We start from the raw sequence: 25127 nt of genomic DNA, 5'->3' as shown, positions 1-25127 counted from the left end.
GCTCGATCGAGTCCAGAATCATCAAAATTTGTCCAATCTGGAACAGACTATGATTCTGGGTTTGAATTAATTTTGGCTGGTAGGGCCAGCTGGAAAACTCATGCCCTTTTCATAAGGCAATACAGTAGTAAATGCCCTTGAAGCGTATAGAAAGTAGGTGGAAGGTCATAGAACTATTGTTTATGATGATATTTTATTGCCTTCTATATTTAATAACGTTAGTCTGGACATTGACGATGCATGGGTTGCATAAAATGTCTGCAGCAAGTAATGAAATCTCTGAGGCTCTGAGACGTCGCTCAAATAAAACATTGACAGCATTGAGCAGAGGAAAGAGGGTAGAAATTACAGTGGTTTTTGTTGATTGATTGTAAATCATTAATCTTATAGGAGCCAGGTCTGACAGATGATGCCTTGCACATCAGCTTCCATATTAGGGTTGTAAACGTGTCTAGGGACTGAACATATATTATAATATGAAGTGTAAATAATATTGGACAAGCAGTATTAGGATTGAGTGGTGGATTTATTGTAATAAAATTATTATATGAAGAGGTAATGACTGATATTTTCACTAATGTTTAATACCTGTCAAAAGGAAGGCTATTTATATGCTACACTAATGTTTCAATCATACGGATTGAAGCATATATAATGCAAATCATTACAGTAAGTATGTATTTTTACTTTAGTATGTTGAAGTGGTTGTTGATGTACATTTGAGCGCTTTATTGGTAGATTCAAATAGCATGAATTTGAATGAGTAATATTTGATAAATTCCGGCTTTCAATCACGTTGCGTTTGGGAGACTATTTCATTACACAAGCTGAGCAATTTTTCTTTCAAATTTATGATTTCCATTTAATCAGCATCGCAATCATTTTGGTCATCATTGTTGCCATCATCAGAAAGGCATTTGGGGCAGCCAGCAGCAGCGACGCCCGCCGCCAAAATTGATTCCGACTCAGACATTTTTTTGCTTAAGATTGGACGGATTTTGTATATTTTCGACTTGATCGAACAGTTCTAGCAGATTCGACTAAGTAAACTGTGATGATTATCCGATGCTTTCTGATACAGTCCCTGGTGGTAGGGCGAAGTGGTAGAACTCCCGTATGCCAACGGGAGGATCCCCGGTTCAAATCCTGGTGAACGCAAGTTGTTTGATTTTTTGACGTAGTACTGATGTCCTCGTTTGGTGTTTTGTACTCTTATCCATAATCTATATTTTGACGATTGCCGCAAGACTGTACTGGCTCTAGGTGTCGCACCTTATTAGTAGTAGATTTCTTTCCCAACTTAGCTCAAAAATATCTTATTCCCCTTCATTGCAGACATTGGGTCCACCAACAGTCTTTTCTATCCCTCAGTATGACATTTAAAGGACTTTAAATAAAACCTGGAGCTCGTCTCCCCTACAAACAAAAAATGCTTTCTGATACATTCCTACATTAAATCATGCTATGACGATAGCTCATCCAAGGCCACCAAGGTTACTCCAATCGACTTTTATGGCCAGTGCTCTTGCATTAATTGCTACTTTAAATCAAACATCAGCAACATTTGCCAGCTATTATTGCAATAGCAGCGCCTATTGAAGTGAAATAGACTAGATTCTCATCATAAACAAGGCCCAAAATAAATGTCAGCTCAATCAAGCCTTGCTACCATCAACAGATAAGCATGCATAATAATAGTATTAGCCTGATGATAGCAAGGGTAAAATACTCTAAAAATAAGAACTGGCAGATACTAAAGTAAATGTCAAGGATATTGTAATGTGTTGTAATGTAAATATACCTAAAAAAAGATACATGTTCAACAATAAAGAGCTATTCTTTACGCATGATTCACAAACCATATATTGAAATACCGTTCTTGATCTATCAGATCAACTAAATAGCCTACTAACACTAATATACAAAATAATGGAATCACTGACAACTAATCAACTGCTGACAGATAAGAGATATAAACCAAATAATACAAATAGAGACGTAGAATATACATTTTATTGCACATTATCCTAATTTCGAATAAAGAAGGATTTAAACGGTATTGTATCTGCTTTTTCAACCCCTTTTTCGCTACAGCGATGTTGGGAAGCATTACATTCGAAATTGTTTGTTGAGAATATACTGCTTTATTGTGGTTTGGGAAAAGTTTTAAGCTGTGCTGCTGTGCACCTCACCAAGAAGGGAGAACAGCGTTTTCACGCCCTATGTTGACACCAAAGAAAATTTCTTGTCAGGATGATACTGTATATTTTTACAAATCGTGGCACTTTTCTTTTCAGCCTGTGTTCGTTATTTTTTTTTTGCGTTATGGAATTGACATGATACTGTCTATTTCAATCTAGGATGATCTTCTCATTGTGCCTGAAATCAAACAGGTACGGATTACAAATGTGCATACCAGCGCCACTACAATGCATTGGAAATCCACTTTAGCTGCTTCAAATGTCAATGCATCTCCCCCCCCCTTTTCTAGTAAAAGCAGTCTTTCATTTGACATGTTTTCAACTTTTTTTTTCCCTCTTTTTTTTTTTTGATTTAGTCCATATCAAATCCCACAAGCTATCATGGGCAAACAAACCAGAAAATCCTTCAAGCCTCGCGCAAACCCTCTTGGAAACAGAATTGCTGCTGGTGTGCAAGAAGGCATCAACGAACAGCAAATGACATTACAACCCGATCAAGTACTTCCTGTTGTCGACAAGGTAAAATTAACTCTGACATGATTTGTTCATTGTATTCAATACCTACACAATAACAGCTCTCATCGCCTGATGCAACTGAGAGAGGTTGGGCTGCTGCTTGTATCTCTAATTTGGTCTTGTCAAATGATGCAAACCTCAAATTGCTGCTCTCTAAAGGTGTTGTGGGTAGTTTGATCAAGTTGTTGAGCGACGATACTCGTGAGGTTGTAGAAGAAGCTTTGGGAACATTGAGGTGAGTAGAGTAGAGAGCACTGAGAGATATAGCTACTCATGTTGTGGCATATAGAAATTTGTGTGCAGTGGATCCTGATGTGTGTCAAGAATACTTTTCAAAGGATATTCTGACCCCTTTGAGCAGCATGCTTCCTCAGGTACGAATGATCTGATCCGTGTGTGCGTAGGTGTGCGTATAAGCTGCTAATCTTAATTCATGCAGATCTCTCAAATCATCGATCTTGTGCTTACCAATGCTCCTTTGGCTGATACTGCCGACCATGATAAACGATCCACTATTTGGGATGTTGCAGAGAACTTTGTTTGCATTATTTGGGGGTTGAGGTAAGTGGATAGAGATTAATATCAGAAACGAAAGCTCAAACAGAAAGTTTAGTGAAGCATCTGACAAGTACATCAAGGCTGTGAACCGTTTGAACATTGTCACTTTTTTGATCTCATTCTTGTCCGCTGCCGACCAATGTCCTACCAAAGTTGTTGTTGCTGCTGGTAAGAGATGCTGCTTGCAGTGCTGTGTTTGACCGTCGACTGACCCCTTGGTGCATGATAGGACAATGTTTGACTACCTTAACCGACGATAACAAGGACATCTACATTGAATTCCAGAGCCATCCTGAATACATTCAAATGCTGTTCAACATCTTGACCAAATTCGAGAGCCCCGACAAATTACTTGTTCGAGTATTGGCTTGCGGTACGTATTATATAAGTTTTCTCTATTGAACACAACGGCAAATTTCATGACCACTTATATGGTATTTGTGCTCCCAATAGCTATATTAATGAATGTGCGTGAGGTGGTGCAATTGTCAGGATCGTGGGATGATGAACGTGATGCTCTTGGTGAATTGAACAAGACTGTGATGCCCATTTTGATCTCATCATTGGACTTTGATATTCAAAAGGCTGCTGAAGAGACAAAACAGATTATTGATAGTGGTGTAAGTATTATATAAGAGTCATGGGATGTCAGGGTTAGATAAGTGATAGTGAATGGAAGGAGTTTGATTCTAATGCTATCTCAACTGTGTAGAATGTAACCAAGCATGATGACTCTGTAGAGATTACACCCAAACCAAAGCAGCCATTGACCAAGGGAGATGTAAGCTGTAGCACCCTCGGCTAAACCTACACTTTTACCTAATCATTGTATTAATAGATTTACATTCAACAAGTGGAAGAACGTTTAACTACGCTGCAATTGTCCTTGGAACTATTAGCAGACATCTGTTTGCAAGACGATACCGAAGAGGATGGCTGGGAAGATGCTGGTGAAACTATGGAGGAAGATCAGGATGCTGAGGAAATGACAGACAACTTGAACGAGGACAATGTGGATGACTATTTGCGTGATGCTGAGAACTTAGGACAAAACACATCAACTGCTGTGGATGAAGCTGCTGTTCGATCCAACCCTGTGCTCAGTAACTTCACGTTCAAGATCTTTCCCAAGTTGCTCTCACTCTCGACCCCGACCGTGTTATCATTCCCTGCAGATGCTACCTTCAGTCCTGGTGTCACACATGGTTTGACCCTGACTCATCAGCGTGCTCTAGAATGCCTCAACAACTTTTTATTGGCCATGAATGAAGTGCCCTCCAAATTCTGGTTCAAGGAGCATGTAGACGATGCTCAAAAAACATGGACATGGCTGTTCTCCACTGCCAATGCCATTGGATCTGCTCCAGAGTCTGAGGACCGCAACCAAATCTTGGAGGTGATTGTTGGTTGTCTTTGGGCCCTTGGTCGTGGTCTGCGTGAAAATATCGTAAGTTTTAAGGGAAAAAATCAAGGGTGGCGCACAAGTGATTATTTGTTTTACTCATTATATAATATGATCCCTTAAATTTCACACACCCACTCGCACACCTATTTCTACCATGTATCAACCCTCCAACTGACACTATTTCCTTCTTCTCTCTTTCTTTACCATAGCCCTTGGAACCTGCTCATGTCCCTTCTTTATGCGGCGCCTATAGAGCCACTAACAGCGAGTCTATGCAAGTTAAAATAGTGGGATGCTTGGGCCCCATTGCAGTGAGACAGGGAGATGTTAACACAAATAAGGTAATCACGGTTACACATTGTCGTGCTCTCGTGTGCACTAACAACAAGTGATGTAGGACATTGGTGTCTTTATTATGGAAGTATTGAGTAACATCGGTTCTCAAAAGACTCGACCGGATGTGGCCGTGGAGGCATTGAATTTCATATTTGATGTTTACAGCGACTGTGCGTTTGATTACGATGCTCCTGTTTATGTGCAAGGCAAATTCAATCAACAATTGAAGCAAATTTTGCCTGCAGTGAAAGCCATGGTAAACAGCCCGATACCCACTAGATTGGAATTGAATAATTAACATATCAAACATTGCTTTCTGTAGGTCAAATCAACAGATCGACGAAAGAACTTTGATCTGAGGAATAGATGCGATGAAGCACTCATGAACCTGGTTGCCTTTATCAAGTACAAGGCTTCTGAGAAGAGAGCATAATACAGAAATAAAGAATATAGATTTAATTAGACTTAATGTCAACGAGTCAATGTTATACTATTTGATGAGAAAAGAGAGACAAGTAGGACAATTGCAATCTCTTTTTGTTCAGGGTTCAGCAGGGTTTCATGTATTCCTTACCATGATTGGTTTTTTGTTATTAATTCCCTTGATCGTATGATCCCTCGTTCGTGTAGGTGCGCGTTGTATGCATCCGTGTGGTATAGAAGCAGTGGCCTATGCACTGCGCACCAAAACACAACATTATCCATGCAAAAAAAAAAAAAAAAAAAAAAAAAAAAAGACCATGGGCAGATAGTATTGACTTATCATTGGAGACACGTTTGCGGCATTCAGCATTTGAATCATGTATAGATGACCTGTATACATTAGCTTAAAAGAGAGAAGGAGGGTGTTTGGATCACAAAATATACTTTTCAGGTATCGCAAAAGATAGGATACCACTAATCAAGCGTCGTACTAAGGTCCTTGTTTTTCACAGAGATTTCTAACGTAATCATGCTATCAATTACTCTAAACAACCAACCAACCAGCCTTTGGGAAAATTATCATCGAGTAAAAGCTTTTTTTTTTTTTTTTCTTAGTGATACATTTGAGCAACATCAACTGTACCAATACCTTTTGCAATTCCTAAAAGGACCCTGGATAACCTGATCTTCTGACAATACACTGCAACAACCCTTCTTTTTTCTTGAGTATATATATATATATGTTGTTTAATTTCACAAATCCCTTTTTTTTTTCTTTTTCTCTTTAACCTTTTGATTCCCTTTTTCCCTTTATATTACCTTATTTCTATTCTTCCTTTCGATCAAAGACATCAATAATATGGGTCTCATTCGCTACAACAGCCCAATGTTCCAAGTGTTCATCGTGGGTATGATTTGTTTCTGTTGTCCTGGCATGTACAACGCTCTTAGTGGTATTGGTGGTGCTGGCCAATCCTCCACTGAAGCTGCCACTAACAGTGGTACTGCCTTGGCTGTCACTTTCACTCTCTGCTCTCTGATCGGTGCCCCTGTGTAAGTACATGGAGCAGTAGCTCAGATCAACAACATTAGCTAACCTTTCCAACACTGCAGCTATAATATCTTTGGTCATCGTATTCTTATTCCTGCTGCTCTCGCCTATGTTCTCTATGTCGGTTCTTTCCTTTCAAAAAGCGATGCTTTCACTATTGCTGCTGGTGCCATTCTCGGTATCGGTGCTGGTTTCTTATGGACAGCTCAAGCTGGTATTATGATGTCTTACCCCTCTGAAAAGGACAAGGGTAAGGCTTTCTCTCTTTTCTGGATGATTTTCAACTTGTAAGTGCTTGATAGTCAATGGCTCTTGTACGTTGGTTAACTAAATGTCATTGAAATTTTAGGGGTGCTACCTTGGGTGCTGCTATTCCCTTGGGCAATGAATGGAACTCTGGTGAAAAGACTGAAGTCAAGACTTCTACTTATATTGCTTTCATGGTCATTATGGCTTTCGGTGCCATGTTGACTCTTGCCCTTCTCCCTGCTAGCAAAGTTGTTCGTTCTGACGGTGCTCAAGTCTCTCTCCACAAGCTTTCCAACTGGAAGCGTGAAGCTATTGAAGTTTTGAAGCTCTTCAAGGACTGGCGTATGCTTATTTTGATTCCTCTCTTTGCTGGTTCCAACTGGTTCTACATCTACCAATTCCAAGTGTATAATGGTCCTGGCTTCATGCATATTCGTGCCCGTGCTCTCAACAACTTGCTCTACTGGTTGTTCCAAATTATCGGTGCTGGTATCTTTGGTTGGTTCCTTGATGCCGCCAAGATTGGTTCTCGTAAGCAGCGTGCCATGTACGGTAACACTATCACTTTGGTTATCATTGCTGGTCTTTGGATTGGTGCTGTTGTTATTCAAAAGGGATTCACTCGTGAAGCTATTGCCCCAGGAGGCGATTGGGTCCAAATTGATGTCTATGACAAGCAATATGGTGGTTTGGTTGTTGAATATGCCCTCTTTGGTCTCATTGATGCTGTCTATCAAGGCTTCATTTACTGGCTGATGGGTACCATGACCAACGATACTGAACGTGCTGCTCGTTATGGTGGTTTCTACAAGACCATCCAAAATGCTGCCAATGCTGTTGCTAATCAACTTGAAGCTCAACATGTCCCCTACATGACTCAACTCATTATTGTCTTTGTCATCAACGTTGTTGGTCTTGTTCTCGCCTATGTTGTCTCCTGGACTGTACCCGACGTTACCGTTGAAACTGTCGACAATCTTACTGACGGTCATGCCGTTGGTACCATGGTTGGTGGTCAAATCGAGAACCTCGAGAACGTCAATGAGCACAAGGAAGGTGGCTCCATCAACGAGAGATTGTCTGAGAAGGCCGAAGCCTAAATTATGATTCAAATCAAACAACATTCACAGCAAAAACTTAATAGCCTCATACTCTAGTATTTTATCAATAGCTTGATGCTGTTGCTAGCATATCTTACTTTATCCACCTAATTTTTTCTTTCTTCTCTATTTCCATATAACTATTATTCAATACATTTTATTCTTCTATTGAACTCAAAGATATAAATCATAATGTAACTTCCCTTCAAAATAATCGCTGTCCTGAACCCTTGTTTCTTTGATAATCTTGCCCTCATAATGGACTTTATACAGTTGTCTTGGGAAAAAGGGGTTGTTACGCCAAACCCTGTTACGCAGAAGAAGATTAAACGGTTACACTGTTTTGTCAAATAAGTTTATTCACGTTTTTGAATTCTAAATGAATATCCTGATCTTTTCGCAACATGATTTGGTGCTTGGTTGCACCCATGGAGTCAAATTACTCTCAAAAATTCAAAGATCGGGTAACATGGGCTTATCACTTGTTTGATTTCTTAACATCACAATGCTTGAAAGGTGGTGTACTATCATTTCAATTTTGATGTTTAAAGAGATCGTGGTTAGCAGCTCGAGAGAAAAATACAACACGCCCATGCAGGCATGCATTTGTGGGAAAATACCACAGGTAAACAAACCAACGACTTCCTCGGAAGAAGGAGTTGGCCATGCTTGCTAGATGCCTGAAACACTGTATCTTATTGAGCTCCCGTATGTGCAACCAAGCAAAAGTATGCAATCTATTTGTAAAGTGGTTTTTGATTTGGTATCACACAAATGCGAATAATAAAAGTACATCATTTTCGAGTTGGCATGGGTCATGACAGAGGGCTTGTAGCTATCAAATCAAGGGTGCTTTGGATGATTCTGCCGTCAATTGACGGTTTTGGCGCTTTCCACGTCTGTAAAATTGAAATCTTGACGAGATTACACCGTGGTCATTCTTAATTTTATGGAGTAACGTAATATAGCTCCCATCTTTGGATGCTTTGCCAAAGAACAATACCGATTCAAAAGGTGCCAGCTGTTTTAGACCATCGATAGTGAATCATCCACTGAAGCCTTCTGTAAAAGTGTTGATTTACTTTGAAATATGCCAGTGCCAGCAATGAGTATTCTGTAGTGGGTCAAAGCGCTTCAGTTTGTTGGTATCCACAATGATTACCCGTCCATTAGTCTAAGCAAACAAACATAACCATGTAAGTTTCATCTTGACATTGCATGCAATGTTTATTTAGGAATGACTTACATCCAGTTCACAGTTGTCGTTCTTTTCAGGCAGTATGAGACCAAGAGAGAGATTTTTCCAAAGTATATAGTAATGTTTTTTGCTTCTGTTGATTTTAACTAAAAGTAGAAACAAAAGATGAGTTATGGGTAAGAAGCGTCTGACGAGCGATATTTACCTTGATGCTGCATAATAAATAATTTTATTATACATAATACCTCTTAAAGAAGGCGTTTGATCATCTTGATCCTGGTTTGATGCATTTTCGAATAATAAGCTACTACTTGCGAACTATTCTTCTCGATTCTGTATCGTTCCCTGGTTGGTTTTTTGTGTTTCTGTGATGCTGCTGGATTGAACGTACAAGATAGAGCCCATTCCAGTGCCTTTTTCTCCCATGTATTCGATTTGGAGCAGTATAGGCCACCTTTCAAACATGTATATGATCTTGACGGCAGATACCAGCATTTGTGTGCGCATAATCCTCACTTTTTTTCCCTATACTACCCAGTACAGGCTGTTGATTTGCATTGTCATTGAGATGTTTATCCTGAATGTTGCTACGCATTCTGAAGGTTTTGCTAGCGACTAGTGAGTCGAGGATAACCAAATGGTGTACCTGGAATAAGCAAATGGCCAGTTCCAGAGAAAGAGTTTAGTTCAAGAGCCAGTATATATATACAAGAAAGCATGAGCTAGCCACAATGAGAGAGTTTTTGTACATAATGCACCGTAGGTTTTGGAGGTCAGTTTACATTTCACACAGTCTTGACAAGGTACTGATATTGGAACACTTGAAGATGGCAGGAGGCAGAATATTAAAACTTGACAGCAGGCAGCGACTTCTCTTTCATTTCCTTGTGTTTGGTGGCTGAATCAGACTGTCGATTGGCAATACTAGCAACGTTTCTCCTCTTGTTTAGCGCGACAAATCCAAACACGATCAAAAAGATAGAATGATAGACTGAGAGAACGGCTGTATGTTGTGTTTGTTCTGAGATGTATCTTTGTTGGCTTTATAATAATACACTGCTGTGTATTCTAAAGAGTCATTGAGGGCGGATTCCAATGTTGTTACTTCTTCAAAGGTGTCGAATCGACTCAGAATCTTTTGCAGACAATCTACCAACTTCTTTTGCACATTGTTGCCGTATGGGGACTTGTTCAATGCTTCGTTTTATAAAAATTCAAGTGTGTCGTCGTTGCTAATGCTTGTAAAATAGTTCTATAACGTCTTCATCAGGCCCAAGTTGCCTATTTCGAAGCTGTCAATGATAATGCTAGAGTCACAGAAGTGCTGAGAGAGTCGTATCAATACTTTTTCAGAGGCTGAAACATATTTTGAAGGCGCCAGATATCGTGCTTGAACTTGAGAATGTCTTTCAAACTACTGTCAGTGCTATCCTTTTTTTTTTTTGTGAGCTTTGCTTTTGATAACGTGCTGAGCGAGCTGTATGCTGTATTCGCAAATGAATTGAAGATTGATTCCCTTTTCATACTTTGGCTGTGACAATTGATGATTGTGCATCATGGCTTGCAATAAATGGCTATTTAACATACATGGTTGTCGATGCTGTATTAAAAGTTGATAGAAGAGGGTCAGTCAGCTGCTTTGCTATTGCCGTTGTTGTTATATATCATCTCACGTTGACTTACTTATCTGTGTCTGTTATAATGCTATTACCGTTATCTACAGCGATGGTACCTTGACTGGATCGCGTTTCTAGTTAATCTGCTGGTATTTGTTACGATGGCCCAGGCACAGTGATAATTGTCGTTCCCTTTGTTAAGCAGCTGTAAGATAGGTTTGACTTTGTGCATTACATTTTCTCTCTTACCAGAATGGATACATCTTGAGCAGCTTTTTGATCAACAAGTTTGCTGTTGTTGTTGTTGTTGTTGTTGTTACTTGCGGAAAAGAAGAAAAGGGAAAGACAGTAGAAAGAGAATGATGAACCTTGAGATTGGCAAACATTAGATGTAATCAAGGTAATCAACATACTTGTGGTCTGCCGCTCTACAAGGCTCATCGTCGGCCTCAAACAGGTACGTTTCCACAAAGACGTGGTTACGTACCCGCCGAGAACCCCTCTCGTTGCCAGCAGACTCTTCCTCCACAGGAACTGTATCACCGAAAGAGTTGCTTCCATCCCCCACTAAAGGTAATTCGGATAAAGAAGAAGAAGGTAATGGCGGATTGGAAGAGGAGGGAGGTGCAACTGGAGGAGTAAGATGAGAGGAGATAGATGGCTCCCTTTGAAGGACAAGAGTAGTATCCTGTCTCTTCAAAGGTCGCTCATCTAACTCATCATCTGCCGACTTTCTCTTTCTACTGCTGCGGATGCTAGTGGTAGAGGAGGGAGCAGAGGCATAGGCATGAATGTTCATATGTCAGTACGAAATATTGCTTTCTGGTAGTTGTCTTGTGTCATGATACTTACACTGTATTCATAGCCTGAGCGTAACAGCATTTTAACAACAATGATTTAAATGAGAAGAAAAGGTAAAAGAACATTCACTAAAATCACGCATCGCTTTAGGAACGTAATGCAATGAGCTTTTTCACTCCAAAATCCCGACTTAACGACCACGGCTATTGTAAACTTCCACCTTTGCAAACTTCTACCTTTGCTCTGGATTGCTTCACATTAAGACTGATTGAGGGTCACTTGAAATGGTCACTATAATAAATCTAGCCTATAAATGGATTAATCTTTGTAGTCATTCATTCGGCTGGATTGACTTTCGAGACAGGGTCGTATCCATGGCATGATGTTTGATTCCAAGGCATCGATGATAATGCAGCTATTCAACATTTCATTTGAATCGTATTCGGTTTATGTAGTTCATTCAAGTTTACTTTAAGCTTCAATTAACGCTTTCCTTATATATGTTTTCTTCTATTGCAGTGGTGAATCAAAGAGTGAACATCATCATCATTCGAAATTTATACCAAAATCCTAATTAATTGACATCTCATGATGTCGAAGCCCAATGCCTTTTAGTTTTTGAAATAGATTTACGACTTTTACCAAACCATGTATTATAGTGATAGTATAATCGATAAAGTTAATGAGTTCAATATAAACAGTGCAAATAGTAGTTTAAGATGGTACTGATAACAATTCACTAATTAGTGTCTCTCAGTCATGCACACACTACTTATTTCACAGATGTTTTGATCGGCTGCTGCCACTTGAATGCAAAATATAAGTTCCTTTTAGAAACAAACTATCCATGAATCTCATATAGGTGCATGAAAACTTGGCTTTTGTTAATATCCAGGGGAAGGCCTCGACTGCTTCGCCAACATCATCATTATAAGCGTTAAGCCACCGTATTTTCTCGCCTACATCTACTAAAAGTGTAGAATATATCAAGGTAACTATATACGAGTGTATCGATGAGCTATATTCTACGTAGAATACACAGCTTTATTTACCACACAGCCTTAGCCTCGCCTGATTAACAAAAACACACTTAAAACGAGCGACTTTGGAGCGATTTCTGAGGTTGAATCTTGAATGTGAATCCAGTTCGATTTTGTTCCAAAATGTCATTTCAGGAAAATTTAGAAATTTTACATCCTCGTGAGGGTACTAAACGTCGATAGATGTTCTAGCAAAAGACATACATTCAATTACGCTCTATTTTATAGAATCTTTTGTTTTTGTAATGTCGCTGAAAATTGCACAGATAAACTCAAAAAGCTGCTTTTTAGTTGATGTAGTAAAAGCCAAAAAATTTGGCTTGCAGGCTTCAGATAAATGTTTTTATTAGATAAAGACGAGTTTTTTGTACAAATTCATCTGATATGTACCTTAAGAAGAAGTCTCGTTTTTCGACCGAAAAATCAACATTTGTCTGATTTGTAAATTTTTCCCTTGCTACTACAAGAAGGGTGGCTAACGTATCAACAAAATATCCTCTTCACTCGCCATACATTTTTTCGGGTCCTGACATGTCAATTAAATCTAACAATGTATTTGATCTCATGTATAAGACAACTAGCCAATCGATCTCGCTACGCTGGATGACGGCGTTACCCTGCGGGCTCTCGCCAAAGACATTTCAATTCAGAGATATCAGTTAGATATTAGACACTCAATTAATAGTGAGAGATTATCATTGTAAAAGACACCATTACAGGGAAAAACTCTGAACAAAAGCAAATATATATATATATATATTTGGGCTAAGCAATTGTCCTTTCAAATACATGGTCTCCATTTGGTCAGTATCGCAATCGTCATTGTCATCATCATTGTCATCAACAGAAAGGCATTTGGGTAAGCCAGCAGCAGCGACGCCTGCCTGCCAAAATTAATTCAACCTCAGCTTACTTTTTTCTGTTCAAGATTGGCCAGATTTCGTCCTTTTTCGAATTGATTGAACTATTTTGTATCCAAAGAAAAGGTATGGCAAGGCGTCATTTTTGAGTTCCTATGGCCCACCACGTCCATCACTGACATCAAAGAGGCTCTTCTGTCCCTGGACTTTTCAGATATCTGGTACTCCCAAGTCAAAGGCATCCATCCATACAGAATCCTACTCATCACCCTGTCTCAAATATGGCTAGCCCATATGCGCTTTGTTTTTGACGGCACTATCTTTGTCCCTGAGGCGATTCTGGTACATATCCACTCCACTGTCCGACAGACAGTGGATGAAGATCAAATCCATTCCCTCTTGTAATTTAGATAGTTAGATAGTTCCTTTTGTTAGTTTAGTTTAGTTTCCATTTATATTTATATTTTTTTCATTTCTCAATTGCACCCGCCTCTTCACTCTGACCTATTACTCTTAGTGTACGCGGCTCAATCAATAAACACAATTTAAAAAAAAAAAAGAACTATTTTGCGAGATTTGACTATATAGATTGTGATGATCACCCAACGCTTCCTAATACATTCTTGGAGTGCTTTTCAAGGCGCTTCCCATGGTGCTCATTGTAATAGATGTTTTGACTGAAATTATTGAACAATTTGGTAAAATATGAAATGAGGTTATTAGCGAAAATAGCCAGATTTTTGCATACGAAGGCCTCATAAAAGTAGTCTCAGAGGTTGCTTTGGAACGAGGGAAACATTTTGATTTGATATACACCATAGTAAAAGTCTTCATTTTCAAGGTGAAAAAAGCGATCGTTTGATTTTTGATGGAAATCATGAGGGGTACCTCATGCTTTTTGGTCGATTTTTGGCCATGTTTTTTTGGGTCCCCAAAAAGTTGAGCAAAGGTGTCAGGAAGTTACTACAACTCGAGTACAACAATTTGGCGTCATTCTGGTGGCTCAGAAAGGTCTACATGTCAAGATATGAAGGCCTAGGAGCTGTCAAATTTGGTAATGTTTTTGCTTTATAGCTCTTATTTACACAGCGTGAATCGCATCTTGGATGGATAGCAGAAATTCTTTAGGAGAGCAGTTCTGCAGCCTGTGCAACTTTTAATTTGAATAGGAGGCATACTGATTTTGGTAAAGCTAATTTATGCAAATTTTGATACATTATGTTGTTGGTACGCTTATTAATAATGAAAATGAAAAGCCAAATTTACTGCTTGATTGCTATGGTTCTACACGTTTGCTTCGCTACGGTAAAGACATCTCAAGACCAATAATGCTACCAAATGTTGCTTTGAGACCGCAAATCATTCAATCCATATCCAGATAGCAGGCAAGAAATCACTTGAATTAGATACGTTATGTTCTTGGGAGAGGGCTTTTAATCTCTGATTGGCTACGACGACGCTTTTGCGTTCAAGTTTCCAGTATTTGTGTTAGAGGTGATTATTAAAGGACTAGATGCAGACTATCTATTACATCTAAAATGACCTGCTTGCCTTACAACCGCCATCATCTCACTAATAAGCTGTATCACTATGCTATAATACAGCGATACAACAGTGCCACGTAATCTAATTTTTTCAGATTAATATATAGATTTAACAGCATGCTCTGATTCAATAATAATGAATGCAATGTCTTTACGCCTTTGTATCAACAAAAAAGTGCCTATTGACAAGCGAATGTATGAAACACGGCCAAATTTGACAGCTCCTAGGCCTTCATATCTTGACATGTAGACCTTTCTGAGCCACCAGAATGACGCCAAATTGTTGTACTCGAGTTGTAGTAACTTCCTGACACCTTTGCTCAACTTTTTGGGGACCCAAAAAAACATGGCCAAAAATCGACCAAAAAGCATGAGGTACCCCTCATGATTTCCATCAAAAATCAAACGATCGCATTTTTTCACCTTGAAAATGAAGACTTTTACTATGGTGTATATCAAATCAAAATGTTTTCCTCGTTCCAAAGCAACCTCTGAGACTGTTGTATTCAAAGATACAGTATTAACAAAATAAGATAGATTTCAAAAAAGGAAGACTATAAAAAGTAACCAGATACGAAAACTTCAGATTTATTAACTGATTCAAACACATCCTATTTATAAGAGATCATTACTGATGAATCATCAATCTATCTTGTTGTTTCAACTGAGTCAATACATCGTATCATGTTTATCTAATATCAGTCAATTGAAGGATCTGATTCGTTCAATCAGCCATGATGATACGATCTGTAGCCATCATTATCCTTCACTATCAGAGACCATCATAATCGATTATATGATTCACTTCTGTGTCGAACCTAATGTCCTAATGTAGACAGTGAGAAACAATGTAAATCATGATCCAACTCTTGCTGAGTTACTGAATGTCCGCAACCGCTACAGACTCAACAGAGACTACTTTTATGAGGCTTTCATATGCAAAATCTGGCTATTTTCGCTAATAACCTCATTTCATATTTTACCGAATTGTTCAATAATTTCAGTCAAAACATCTATTACAATGAGCACCATTGGAAGCGCCTTGAAAAGCACTCCAAGAATGTATTAGGAAGCGTTGGGTGATCATCACAATCTATATAGTCAAATCTCGCAAAATAGTTCAATCAATTCGAAAAAGGACGAAATCTGGCCAATCTTGAACAGAAAAAAGTAAGCTGAGGTTGAATTAATTTTGGCAGGCAGGCGTCGCTGCTGCTGGCTTACCCAAATGCCTTTCTGTTGATGACAATGATGATGACAATGGTAATTGGGATACTGATTAGATAGGGATTATCATGTCAAAAGGACTATATCTTAGCCTTAATACTTTCTTTTGCTCTTGTTAGGCATTTTATTTTTGACAAAGCCAGTTAACCAGACTCACCACCAAAAAATTTGTGATCGCAACTTGCTAATTATGGTTTGCAGCATTTCAACATGGCATGTAGGCTGTATGCGTGTCGGTGGTTCGTTTAAAGATACTATTGCCATCGGCTGAAAAGCTGTTTTGGTATGCGATGAAGATATTCTTAAAAATTGCATCAGACCATTCATCGGGGATGATGGTTGCAATCTGCTTGAGAGTTGACAAATTCTGATTCAGTAGATGGCCCATAAGAATTTCTAAGGTGGCCCGTATCAGCCTGTTCTTTTTTTTTTGACTTTCCATGTCAATGAGCTAAAAAAAAAAAAAACGAAATTTCGTAGGCAATATGTTCGCAAAATGGACATCACTGCTATGGCTGTTGGTATCAAAGACATCGAAACATAATGTCTTGGATGGAACCAGTCATCACTTGAAGATCAAGCGATGGTTAGGATAGCATTTTATATGGTCATCCCGGTGAACACAAACGTGGAGTTTTATGCCAGGAACACAAGGCTTGTTTAGAGTTGAAACATTGGAGCTGAGATGAAACATTTGTTCATTTTGACAAGGCATGCAAATTGATGATGATGACTCACAATCAGCAGAATATATAGAATGATCTATAGAAATGTATATAATTTTATTTTTTGGTAAAAAGATAAATGTACATATGCTTAATAAAGAACACGGGTCTTGATATTAGCAGGAGTAGCAACAATAGCATTGTAAAGTGATTCCAAATGTTGTTGTGTAACATTTGAGATATCTGCCATCACATAAGCAATCTCACCCTTTGAATCAGAATATTGCTTTTCGACATTGTGCTCAGCGAAAATCTCATTGATGGCTCTGAGGACACCGGGGATGTTGCGGTGGATGTAGAGAACACGGACAGTGTCCTTGTCGTCTTGAGAAATAGCACGCAAATCGATTTCAGGAAAGTTGACAGCACCAAGAGAAGAGCCTTCATTAATAAACTTGGTTAAAGCAGTGGAAACCTCGATACCAATCATGCTTTGGGCTTCTTCAGTGGAACCACCAATGTGAGGAGTCATGATCAAGTTGTTGGCAGACAATAAATCAGGGTAGTCATTAAAGTTGGGACCATTGGCAGCAGGCTCCTTGGGATAGACATCAATGGCAGCACCAGCAAGATGGCCAGATTGCAAGCCCTTTGCAAGAGCAGCAATTTGGACCACGGTACCACGAGCATTGTTCAAGAGATAGGATCCCTTCTTCATGTGGTTCATGATTTCACGCTCGCCAATCATGTTCTTTGTGTCTTCCGTCTCTGGCACATGAAGAGACACAAAATCAGAGATGGCCAACAGCTCCTCCAAGGACTCTACAGGCTTGGCTTGACCGAGAGGCATGATCTGTTGAATATCGTAAAAGTAGACTGTCATACCCATGGCTTCAGCCAAGACAGAGAGTTGTGCACCAATGTGGCCATAGCCAACAATACCCAATACCTTGTGTCTAATCTCGTAGCAGTTCTTGGAGACCTTATTCCAAATACCCTGGTGCATTTCTGTGTTACGATCGCCTAATTGACGGGCGAGTGTGATCAGTTCACCAATGACTAACTCTGCGACTGATCTGGAGTTACTAAAGGGAGAATTAAATACAGCAATCTGGAATGATAACAGTGAGTCATCGTGTTCTCTACGCCCCATCTTGGTATATTATACTTACACCCTTGTCTGCAGCAGCCTTGAGATCCACTTGATTTGTACCAATGCAGAAACAACCGATACCTAAAAGGTTCTTTGCTTCATCCAAGACAGCCTTGGTGAGCTTTGTCTTGGAGCGAATACCGATAATGTGTACATCCTTAATCTTGCTGATCAACTCATCACCCACCAAAGCCTTGGAGAAAGTTTCAACCTATTGCCTTGTTGTTAGATCACAGCTACTGGATCTCCATGTCAAACTGTGGTCTTTACCTGATAGCCTTGCTTCTTGAAAGCATCCACAGCAGTGGCATTGACATTTTCCAACAACAAGATTTTGACTTCAGATGTCTTGAAGGGTCTAAGCACCTTGGGCTTGTTTTGAGTGAAAGAGGAGCCACGGGCACGAGTTTCGGGAATTGCTTCAGACATGTTGTATGTGATGTAGAAAAAAAAAAAAAGCTAAAGAGTAAAAAGGGAAGGGATTCTGACTCGGTGATGGCCTTTTAAAGAAGACAGATTCAAGGCGTGTATAAACGTCACTCCAGCAATAGATTCTAAACAAAGCAAAGAGAGATTTTGTGTCATCTTCAAGTTCTCTGATTGGACATGTGCATTATGCTTTTTACTGGACAATCAATTTATGAAGGCTATGAAAATGGAGATGCCATCAGTTTGGCCATCATCATCTCTTTTTTTTCTTTCTTTCTTTCTTTTCGTATATTCTTTATTTTCAACAAAAAAAGAAGCTTGTGTGTTCTATTCAACTATTCAACATATCATGCAAGAATACAAAACTTATGCAACTGTAAATGAGTTACCGCTCCAGGAATCAAAGAACAAGCTGGTGAAGCTTATACCTGATCAGAACATCACCATCATACCAGAATATACACTCGAATCAGGCGTAACACTTACCAACATTCCGATTGCCTGGAAGACGTGGGGCAAATTGAATAACAAGGCTGACAATTGCATGGTAATCTGCCATGCGCTCACTGGCAGTGCTGATGTCGAAGATTGGTAAGGTGGAGTTTTTATGCATAATGGGACATTGGAGACTGACATGGTTGCATACTAGGTGGGGTCCATTGATGGGTCCTAGAAGAGCCTTTGACTATACAAAGTTCTTTATCGTCTGCTGCAACGTACTCGGCTCCCCTTATGGCTCTGCTTCTCCATTGACAATCAATCCAGAGACGGGTGATATATACGGCCCCGAATTCCCTTTGGTGAGTGTGAGAGACGATGTCGCTCTTCATCGTCTTATCTTGGATCATCTCGGCGTCAAGCAAATTGCTGTATGTGTGGGCGGATCCATGGGTGGTATGCAAGTGCTGGAATGGGCTCAGATGGGTCAGGATTATGTGCGCACCATTGTGCCTATTGCCACATCAGGGCGCCATTCAGCCTGGGGTATCAGTTGGGGTGAAGCTCAACGTCAGTCTATTTACAGTGATCCAAACTATGGTAAGTTGTTCATGCTGTATCTTGGTTTCCACATACTCATGTTGTTTAGCGGATGGGTATTACACGGATGAAACCCCTCCCAATGTCGGATTATCAGCTGCACGCATGTCTGCTCTACTCACTTATAGATCCCGCAACTCGTTTGAATCACGATTTGGCCGCAAAGCAGCAGACATGAAGCCTACCAGTAGACCACACTCACCAAGAGAGGCCAATCGCTTGATCCACAATGATGGCCATCGTGCCACCAGTCCTCCCGAATCAGCTGAAAAGGAAAACACCAAAACACCTACCATCAACAATCCATCCATGCCAACACCCTTTGTTTTCTCAGCTCAGTCTTACTTGAGATATCAAGGCACTAAGTTTATCAATCGCTTCGATGCCAATTGCTACATCGCTTTGACTCGTAAAATGGATTCGCACGATCTTTCTCGTGGAAGAGGCGATTATTTCGATATTTTGGCATCAATTGCTCAACCTGCTCTGGTGATTGGCATTGAATCAGACGGTCTGTTCACCATTTCTGAGCAGTATGAGTTGGCTGAGGGTATGGCAGACACTGAAATGATTGTGATTGACTCTCCTGATGGACATGATGGCTTCTTGCTTGAGTTTGATCAAATCAACCGTCATTTGTTGAACTTTATCAAGCGTGTGGTGCCTGAAATTTACAGTTCCTCTACAATTACAGATGAGGAGCTTGAACAAGGCGAGGTGGTCAAGGCTACAAAGACGAGCTTATTTGGCGAAGCCGAGGTGGATATCACTCAATGGTAGATATCAGTAGAATTATGTAACATAGTTAGAAATAAAAAAAAGTTATCATACCACTTGGCCCGTGCTAGTTGATCTTATTTTTGCTGGTTTGAAGGGAGGATGGCGAGTTATCAACTAGATATACTATAATAGCCTCATCTGATACCTATATTTTTCACTTGCACTAAATGACATTGCTTCAACCACAGAGATGTGATAACCACAGATGATCACTACATATATGCTAAGAGAATAGCTTGTCATACTAAGCTCTCTTTTACACAACTGGATTTTGAGACTCTTCTGTTTTTAAGTAGTATGTGTAACTTTACTAGTCGATCTATCTCGCTACGCTTGTTTTCCGCGTCGCCCTGCGGGCTCTCGCTGAAGACATTTTAAATCAGATAAAATAAAATTTCGTATATCAAGTAGATTCTAAACAATCAATTATTAGTTAGTAAAAGAAAGGCTATATCAGAGCCACGAGGAGGAGAGGAGGTATCTTTCTCAGCACCCTTTTTGCTTACACTGATATCAAACGAAGCCTATTATTATTGAGAGGATATGAAAGAAAATTCAGCATCTGTACACTACGATCTCCATTTTCTGATCATACTACCATTCGCTGCTGCTGATACTCTTAATAAGATAGCGACATCATAAAGCTGGTCATAAGTAAGTATAGAACTTGTGTAAGATTTACAGCTACTTTTTTAAGATATTGTCCTTGCAAAAGACTCCTTCATGAGGCAAAGCTCCCCCAAAAAAGTATTTGGGTTAAGCAATTGTCCTTTTAATTCCATGATCCCCATTTATTCAGCATCGTAATCATCATTGTCATCATGAGCAAAGCATTTAGGCCAGCCAGCAGCAATGCCGCTGCCAAAATTGATTCAAACTCAGCTTATATTTTCTGTTCAAGATTGGACAGATATTGTCTTCTGTCGACTTCTTTAATCTATCTTTTGATATTCGACTATCTAAACTGTAATGATCACCCTACGCTTCCTAATACACTCTTGGAGTACTTTTCAAGGCGCTTCCAATGGTGCTAATTGTAATAGGTTTTATGAATGAAATTGTTGAACAATTTGGTAAAATATGAAATGAAGGTTTTGGCGAAAATAGCCATATTTTGCATACGAAGGCCTCATAAAAGTAGTCTCAGAGGTTGCTTTGGAACGAGGGAAGCATTTTGAGTTACTATATACCATAGTAAAAGTCTTCATTTTTAAGGTGAAAAAAGCGATCGTTTGATTTTTGATGGAAATCATGAGGGGTACTTCATGCTTTTTGGTCGATTTTAGGCCATGTTTTTTTTGGCCCATAAAGTTGAGCAACGGTGTCAGGAAGTTACTACTACTCGAGTACAACAATTGAGCGTCATTCTGGTGGCTCAGAAAGGTCTACATGTCAAGATATGAAGGCTTGAAAACTATCCAATTTGGTTATGGTTTGCTTTATAGCTTTTATTTACAGGGCATGATACACATCTTTAGCAGCGAAAGTCTTCTGGAAGGGCAGTTTTGCAGTCTGTGCAACTTCTAATTGGAACAGGAGGCATATTGATTTCGGTAAAGCTGATTCATGCAAATTTTGATGAGATATAGTATGCTGCTGGTAAGTTTATTAACAATGGAAATGAAAACCCGAATTCGCTGCTTGCACACTATGGTTTTACGCCTTTGCTTGGCTACGGTAAAACCGCCTTATAAGTCAATGCTACCAAATGTTGAATTTGATGAGTTATGTTCTTAGTGGATGGGCTTAGCATCCCCCTCCAAACCCCCTCCCTAATGCCGGCTTTGCCGGTGGTTTATTCGCCTTGTACGGTACTCAGTTCTTTAAATTTTTGAAAGGGTATACTTTGTTTGTCTACATCTTTTTGAACGTTTTGCAGTATATATATTGAAGAATTGAATGAGACCTTTCCATTATAAGAGATATGATGTTGTCTATTCTATTGTTCTCTTTGTTTTTACCTTCCTGCACAATTTTCTTCTCTTTGAGTTGGTCATTTCTAGATGTATGGGAAACCGGCTTCTGTAGTACGTAATTGTAACTGTTAGACATGGAGCTACCTGGCCATAATAGCTTGGTGAGCATATACAGCAGGAGCCAAGATGGACAAAGCAAGGTTGGCGGTTGTCTTTTTATGTAATGCTGATGGTTCAGACAAATATGAACCCATTATCATTGGCAATTCAGCCAAACCTGGCTACTTTCGTGTTAAATCTGGTGCTGATCCTAAATTCAGGTACCATCTCAAGAAGGCTTGGATGACGAAAGAAGAGACTGAGAAAGTGGAACAGCAAGAAAATATCAAGGAAACAGATCTTTTAGAAGCAATGAGGGCTGTTGTCTACAACACTGTCCCCACTACAGCTGAAGAGTTTGAGGTTTTAGCAGCCTTCTCCAAGTTGTATATCCCTCATCGTCAGCAAATGATATCCAATTGCACCAAGCAAACTTCAATTACTTTCATCTGTTTTAAATTCTACTCTATCTTGGGCACAATGACTACAATTGAAACCCTATGTATGCAGCTGGCCACTATATCAATATTTTCAGATATGATGCCTACTGATTGCTGATTAATTGTGTCTAAAGTTGGGCAAAGTTCCAGTAGGGATTAGAAGAACAGCAACAAAAAGCTCATACCAGGACACTTTGGTAATATTAACAAGAGTCAAATTAGAAGTTTGCTGCAAGAGCAATTTCCTCTATCAGTGAAAGTACAGGACACATTTTTCGCCTCTAGATCTGTCAATAACACCTAGATTCTCTATGAACAGCGATGTCAAACTCAACTAGGCCAAGCTAATGTTCCGGATTGAGATGATACTGTAGATACTTGACTCCATCAAAAAGTTTTTAGTTTTGCATCAAATTACAGTTGAACGTATTTATTTCATTAAATGCGTTACTCTGCTCCTTGAGATGTCGACGCAACAGTATCCTACTAGTAATGCATGCAGTTCATCGAAAACCCCAACTGCTGCTCTTGTGGAAGCATATAGAATTGACATGACAAGCTAATAATGCGTCTCATAATGCTTAAAGATCATATAATGACTGCACAAGTAGTTCAATTAGAAATTCAGGTGTTGTATCTTGAAATCGACATCTACTCTAAATTATGCATTGCAACTCTCTTGCCATATTACAGCGTTATATTACTGTTGGATGAATACCAATTTTTGTATACAGCCACTACGGCAATCTGCGGAAACTTTTCTAACGTGCCGCCATGTTGGCATTTACAATACAAAATGAACCTCGTTAAATGAATGCGTCAACTTGAGTCTTCCAACCATGCCTTTTTCCGTCATCATGCAGCTAACAAATCCCATCCTATTTGAAAGCAATTCTCATTCACACAAACGCTATACATTATGGTCGCAAACAAAAATGATTACTTTTTTTTTATTATACCAAGTTGATTGTAGTATCGAAGGGGGAGGAAAGAAAAGAAAATGCTTAAGCAGAAGCAGACTTTTGCATGGAAGAGGTACGACGACGCTCAATCTTCTCTTGCTTGGACTCCTTGACACGCTTGGCGAGCAATTGCTTGTACTCGGACTCGGCCTCACGAGAAGCCTCAGCTCTTCTGCGCTTGAGAGCTTGTCTGTGTCTCTTACGTTGAAGAGTAAGAGGAGTGACAAGACGTTGGATCTTGGGGGCCTTGGTGTAAGCCTTCTTACCCTCAGCCTTGGGTTGAACCTCACGACGAATGACATACTTGCGGACATCATCTTCCTTGGTCAAGTTCTATAGGAAACATTGAGTTGGGGGTCTATACAAAATACACAAATCAACATGTCAACTTACAAAGAACTTTCTGATCTTGGAAGCACGCTTGGGACCGAGACGCTTGGGGACGGTGGTATCAGTCAAACCGGGAATGTCTTGCTCACCTTGCTTGACAACAACGAGAGACAAGACAGACAGGTCAGAACCGACAATACAACCACGGACAGACTTTCTCTTGCGCTCACCAGTACGGCGAGGACGATAACAAGAGTGACCCTTGGACAACAAGAGGCGAACACGGTGAGGCAAAAGGACACCTTGCTTCATGGGGAAACCTTGCTTATCGTTACCACCAGAGATACGGAAAACGTAACCCTTGAATTCATCACCGAGAGAATCGCCAGAGACCTCTTGGGCCATACGCTTATCGTAGAAACCACGGCTATAATCGAATAAATTCGTCAGTTGAACACGCTGAGTGAGTTGTGCCATGTATATGTGGTATATGTGTGTATGTATAATCATTCGTTTGTTTGTTGCCGTGTCACCGAGTCTTTCTCTTCAATTAAAAGTGATTTCTAAAGGTGAATATTCGTAGGTGCAAAATGACCAGTATGTTGAGTTGCTCCAACGTCCTCAATCGACTGTGTCTACTATCCAATGCTGCAAACAGATACACCTAAACACGCACACACACACACATACACACATACACATATATATATCCACAATACAAGCTTATACACTAATGCTACTTACAGACGACGCTCATCCTCGATTTCAATCAACTTTTGGCAGCCAGTGGCTGGGTTGGCGATGTTCAACTATAGAATGGAATTGTATATAAGTAAATTTATTGCTGAAAATCATCCATCCAAGCATATATATATATGAGATCAAAGTTGAATCAATCCATCCATCATATCTAGCATTGATTCTTGATCTGTGTATATTGTGGTTGAATGGTTGCTATTACACACCTTCATGACTCGTCAAATGGGGGAAAGACAGTTCATCAATAGCGATTGCTTTCACAATTTATCGCACGTCGCGAGTCCAATGTTCCCTCCAACTTCCACGTTTGGGTTTCTCTGATTTACCTACCAAGGGATGTTCTTTTCAAAAGAGTTCGGTTCGCACATGTTGGAGTCACAGGGCTAAATCCTTTGCACTAGAGCCGGGCAGAAGCATTCTGATCTGGTGGA

At 39.7% G+C, this 25127-nt stretch overlaps 7 protein-coding genes across 7 annotated transcripts; 4 read left to right on the top strand and 3 right to left on the bottom strand.

The window, feature by feature from the left end:
- Positions 1 to 2582: 2582 nt before the first annotated feature.
- ERF2_1 (Eukaryotic peptide chain release factor GTP-binding subunit) lies at positions 2583 to 5449 on the top strand (the record flags this gene model as incomplete). The annotated part of the gene is made up of 12 exons (XM_064825501.1): positions 2583 to 2720; positions 2777 to 2952; positions 3007 to 3091; positions 3157 to 3278; positions 3331 to 3443; positions 3505 to 3648; positions 3729 to 3895; positions 3988 to 4056; positions 4114 to 4722; positions 4890 to 5021; positions 5078 to 5272; positions 5339 to 5449. The coding sequence occupies 12 exons, from the start codon at positions 2583 to 2585 to the stop codon at positions 5447 to 5449; spliced, it is 2061 nt and encodes a 686-aa protein (XP_064676719.1).
- Positions 5450 to 6298: 849 nt separating this feature from the next.
- Positions 6299 to 7839, top strand: ATC70_006221 (uncharacterized protein; the record flags this gene model as incomplete). Its single annotated transcript, XM_064825500.1, has 3 exons — positions 6299 to 6492; positions 6553 to 6777; positions 6840 to 7839. 3 exons carry the CDS (start codon positions 6299 to 6301, stop codon positions 7837 to 7839), a joined length of 1419 nt encoding a protein of 472 aa, XP_064676718.1.
- Positions 7840 to 11038: 3199 nt separating this feature from the next.
- Positions 11039 to 11452, bottom strand: ATC70_006220 (uncharacterized protein; the record flags this gene model as incomplete). The annotated part of the gene is made up of 1 exon (XM_064825499.1): positions 11039 to 11452. The coding sequence occupies one exon, from the start codon at positions 11450 to 11452 to the stop codon at positions 11039 to 11041; it is 414 nt and encodes a 137-aa protein (XP_064676717.1).
- Positions 11453 to 16941: 5489 nt separating this feature from the next.
- Positions 16942 to 18372, bottom strand: ATC70_006219 (uncharacterized protein; the record flags this gene model as incomplete). The annotated part of the gene is made up of 3 exons (XM_064825498.1): positions 16942 to 17901; positions 17963 to 18154; positions 18214 to 18372. 3 exons carry the CDS (start codon positions 18370 to 18372, stop codon positions 16942 to 16944), a joined length of 1311 nt encoding a protein of 436 aa, XP_064676716.1.
- A 349-nt stretch (positions 18373 to 18721) lies between these two features.
- On the top strand, positions 18722 to 20190 carry rsd1 (Phosphatidylinositol-3-phosphatase SAC1; the record flags this gene model as incomplete). Its single annotated transcript, XM_064825497.1, has 3 exons — positions 18722 to 18963; positions 19022 to 19410; positions 19460 to 20190. The coding sequence occupies 3 exons, from the start codon at positions 18722 to 18724 to the stop codon at positions 20188 to 20190; spliced, it is 1362 nt and encodes a 453-aa protein (XP_064676715.1).
- A 2102-nt stretch (positions 20191 to 22292) lies between these two features.
- On the top strand, positions 22293 to 22763 carry LCB2_1 (serine palmitoyltransferase component; the record flags this gene model as incomplete). The annotated part of the gene is made up of 1 exon (XM_064825496.1): positions 22293 to 22763. One exon carries the CDS (start codon positions 22293 to 22295, stop codon positions 22761 to 22763), a length of 471 nt encoding a protein of 156 aa, XP_064676714.1.
- Positions 22764 to 23649: 886 nt separating this feature from the next.
- On the bottom strand, positions 23650 to 24342 carry ALG14 (UDP-N-acetylglucosamine transferase subunit; the record flags this gene model as incomplete). The annotated part of the gene is made up of 2 exons (XM_064825495.1): positions 23650 to 23940; positions 24001 to 24342. 2 exons carry the CDS (start codon positions 24340 to 24342, stop codon positions 23650 to 23652), a joined length of 633 nt encoding a protein of 210 aa, XP_064676713.1.
- Positions 24343 to 25127: the final 785 nt, after the last annotated feature.

This window comes from Mucor velutinosus (genome assembly GCF_035048745.1).
Source record: "Mucor velutinosus strain NIH1002 chromosome Unknown tig00001545, whole genome shotgun sequence".
NCBI classification, from domain to species: Eukaryota; Fungi; Mucoromycota; class Mucoromycetes; order Mucorales; family Mucoraceae; genus Mucor; species Mucor velutinosus.
The sequence above is the reverse complement of the archived record's forward strand: the minus strand, read 5'-3'. Positions and strand labels throughout refer to the sequence as shown.